General features: G+C 38.4%; 1 protein-coding gene across 2 annotated transcripts in view; it reads left to right on the forward strand.

Annotated features, from left to right (window-relative positions):
• LOC119593709 (sodium- and chloride-dependent glycine transporter 2-like) overlaps positions 1-2437 on the forward strand; it is a 32059-nt gene that overhangs the window by 16881 nt on the left and 12741 nt on the right. For both annotated transcript variants that reach the window (XM_037942678.1, XM_037942679.1), the window contains exon 8: positions 1829-2057. In XM_037942678.1, coding sequence (XP_037798606.1) covers positions 1829-2057 — 229 coding nt within the window. The remainder of the gene's footprint in view (positions 1-1828; positions 2058-2437) is intronic.

The raw sequence follows: 2437 nt of genomic DNA on the forward strand, positions 1-2437 counted from the left end.
CTAATTATTACCTGTTCTTATCAACCTATTCCATCTCACAAATCACGACGGTTATGTACTAACGTTTTTCCAGTTATAAAGATTATAAATTTTACTCAGGTGTATTTCATAACTTTTTTTTTAGTTTAAATAGTTTACAAATCTAATAGGATTATTTATTATGCTTTTAAAACCTTTTTTTTCATCATGCTGATTCATTTCTTTTATTGTGCATATATATAATTATCATACTTATTACTTTCCCTTCACATACATAATGCATTTTCATCGTCTTCATTTATATTTATAAATGTTCATTATTACACTATTAACTTTTCCTTATTATCGTATTCAGCGTCCATTACCATACCTATTATCCTTTCTTCATAATCAGTGGTTCTCAATATAGCTGTCATTATTCAGAATTACTTTTCGGTGGAACTAAGATTAGGGTTTTCCAGTTTTGTGAGTGTTTTGAATGTTTGTGGGATTCTATTTCTATTGGAAGTGGGTATTTTAGGTGCTAATTCACCCATATTTCCAGCGGAGATGAATGTCAAAATGTGTAATAACTCATAAACAAAAAAGAAAAGAAGAAAGAAAAACTCAACGCTTAGTCTTCTTGGGCGGAATGCACGAAAGGCCACAGAATTTTCTTTGACAAATTTGAGGATTGTCCTAAAATTGTCTTTAACTCCAAAATTTGTCTATGACTCAGTCTAAAGACTGTCCTTAGCGATTTTGTGTGACTCGCACTGCCTCAGATTTCAAAGTTAACACGAACTAGTACTAAGGACACAACATTGTTCTATAATAATTCAATGTAATAATATAATATTACATATCCAACACATTTTATATGTTTACGTGGCACCCTGAGAGGGTGCGCGGCGTCTTTTGTATTCGTCTACGAGAAAACTGCAGTAAACAAGGAGAAAACATCCCAATTAACAACTGACAATCAGTGTCAGAAAAGTTTTTCATTTAATTTTGATGCGGAGTTATCTTCAACAACTGTAGAGTCGCAGCCTTGTTGTTGGCGTCCCATAAGGACAATTAAAGAAAGTCCTTACGCGTGTAGGTCACCTCTAGACCTATCTTAAACTTCGGCCGAATCATAGTAAAAAATAGTGTTAATGGCATTTTCGCGAGGAGTCATAGACAAAATCTCAGAGCAATTACTTTTTTTTTCTGTTAAAGACCAATATCGAGGTCTATGACCTTTCGTGAATAACGCCCCCTATTTCTAGTCAAAGGGTCTTTTTTCTCTCACTTGGATCCCTTCTCTATGGGCCACTTCACATTATCCTTACCAAACCCCACGAAGCCTAGCTTGTTTATTTCCTAGCCAAGGAATTGCCTCCTCATAATCATCTTAAGAATGAAAGTTGAAAATTGAAATGTTTAATTTCTGGGAGTTATCGGTCATTGGCATATATGTCGAGGGTGATACAAGCCAAAGAACTGTTACTTTTAACTGACTGTGAATGGTCACAAGGCGCATGACACTGTAGGCAGGTATGCGCTCTTGTGCAGTGATATAGCAGTCGACACACGCTGTGGGTATCTCAAAATTGTCCCGTGTGCTACTGAACATCGACAGTAAATTCTAAAATATTTTGTTGGTTATAGGTATCATAAAATACTAGTCTGAATTACCCTAAATCCATTCTTCCTTTTCGTATTCATACTGCATAAAGTAAACCAATATCTTATAACCAATCTTCTCTTTCTTATCAAACTTCATTATCAAACCTACCCATTTCCCCTCGTAATCTAAATCGACTCACATCCAGCCTGGCCATATTCCTCCCTTTTCCTCCCTAACCAGTTCGAGTCCCTCCCTCAGGTATGGGCAGCGGCGGCCGTCCAGATCTTCTTCTCCATGACCCCGGGCTACGGCGTTCTCACCACGATGAGTTCACACAACAAATTCCGGAGCAGCAGCATGAGGACGGCGAAGATCGTGCCCATCGTGTGTGCCATGACTTCGATCTTCGTTGGGTTTGTGGTATTCTCAGTCCTTGGTTTTATGGCACACCGCTTGGGCACGACCGTGGACAAGGTCACTGCTGCGGGTGAGTGGGAGATCGTGGGCGGGCGTGTATTTTTCGTTGCGTGTATGGGTATCTGTAAGTACAAGAGTGTGTGTTAGAATGACAGCAAGTATTTGTGTCTTTGGGTATGTATAAGTGTGTATGAATGAATGAGCGTAAGTATTTGTGTGATAGGGTATGTGTAAGCGTGAGAGTGAATGAGCATAAATTTTGGAGTTTGTAGGAGTGTGTATGTGTGAATGATGGTAAGTACTTGTGGTTTAGGCTATATGTGGATGAATGAATGAGCGTAAGTGTTTTGGGGTGTGTGAATGTGTAAGAACGGGCATAAGTATTTGTGTTTTGGGGTATGTGGAAGTATGTGTTAGTGAACAAGCTTAAGTATTTATGTGTTAGGGCAC

This window comes from Penaeus monodon, chromosome 32 (assembly GCF_015228065.2).
Source record: "Penaeus monodon isolate SGIC_2016 chromosome 32, NSTDA_Pmon_1, whole genome shotgun sequence".
NCBI lineage: Eukaryota > Metazoa > Arthropoda > Malacostraca > Decapoda > Penaeidae > Penaeus > Penaeus monodon.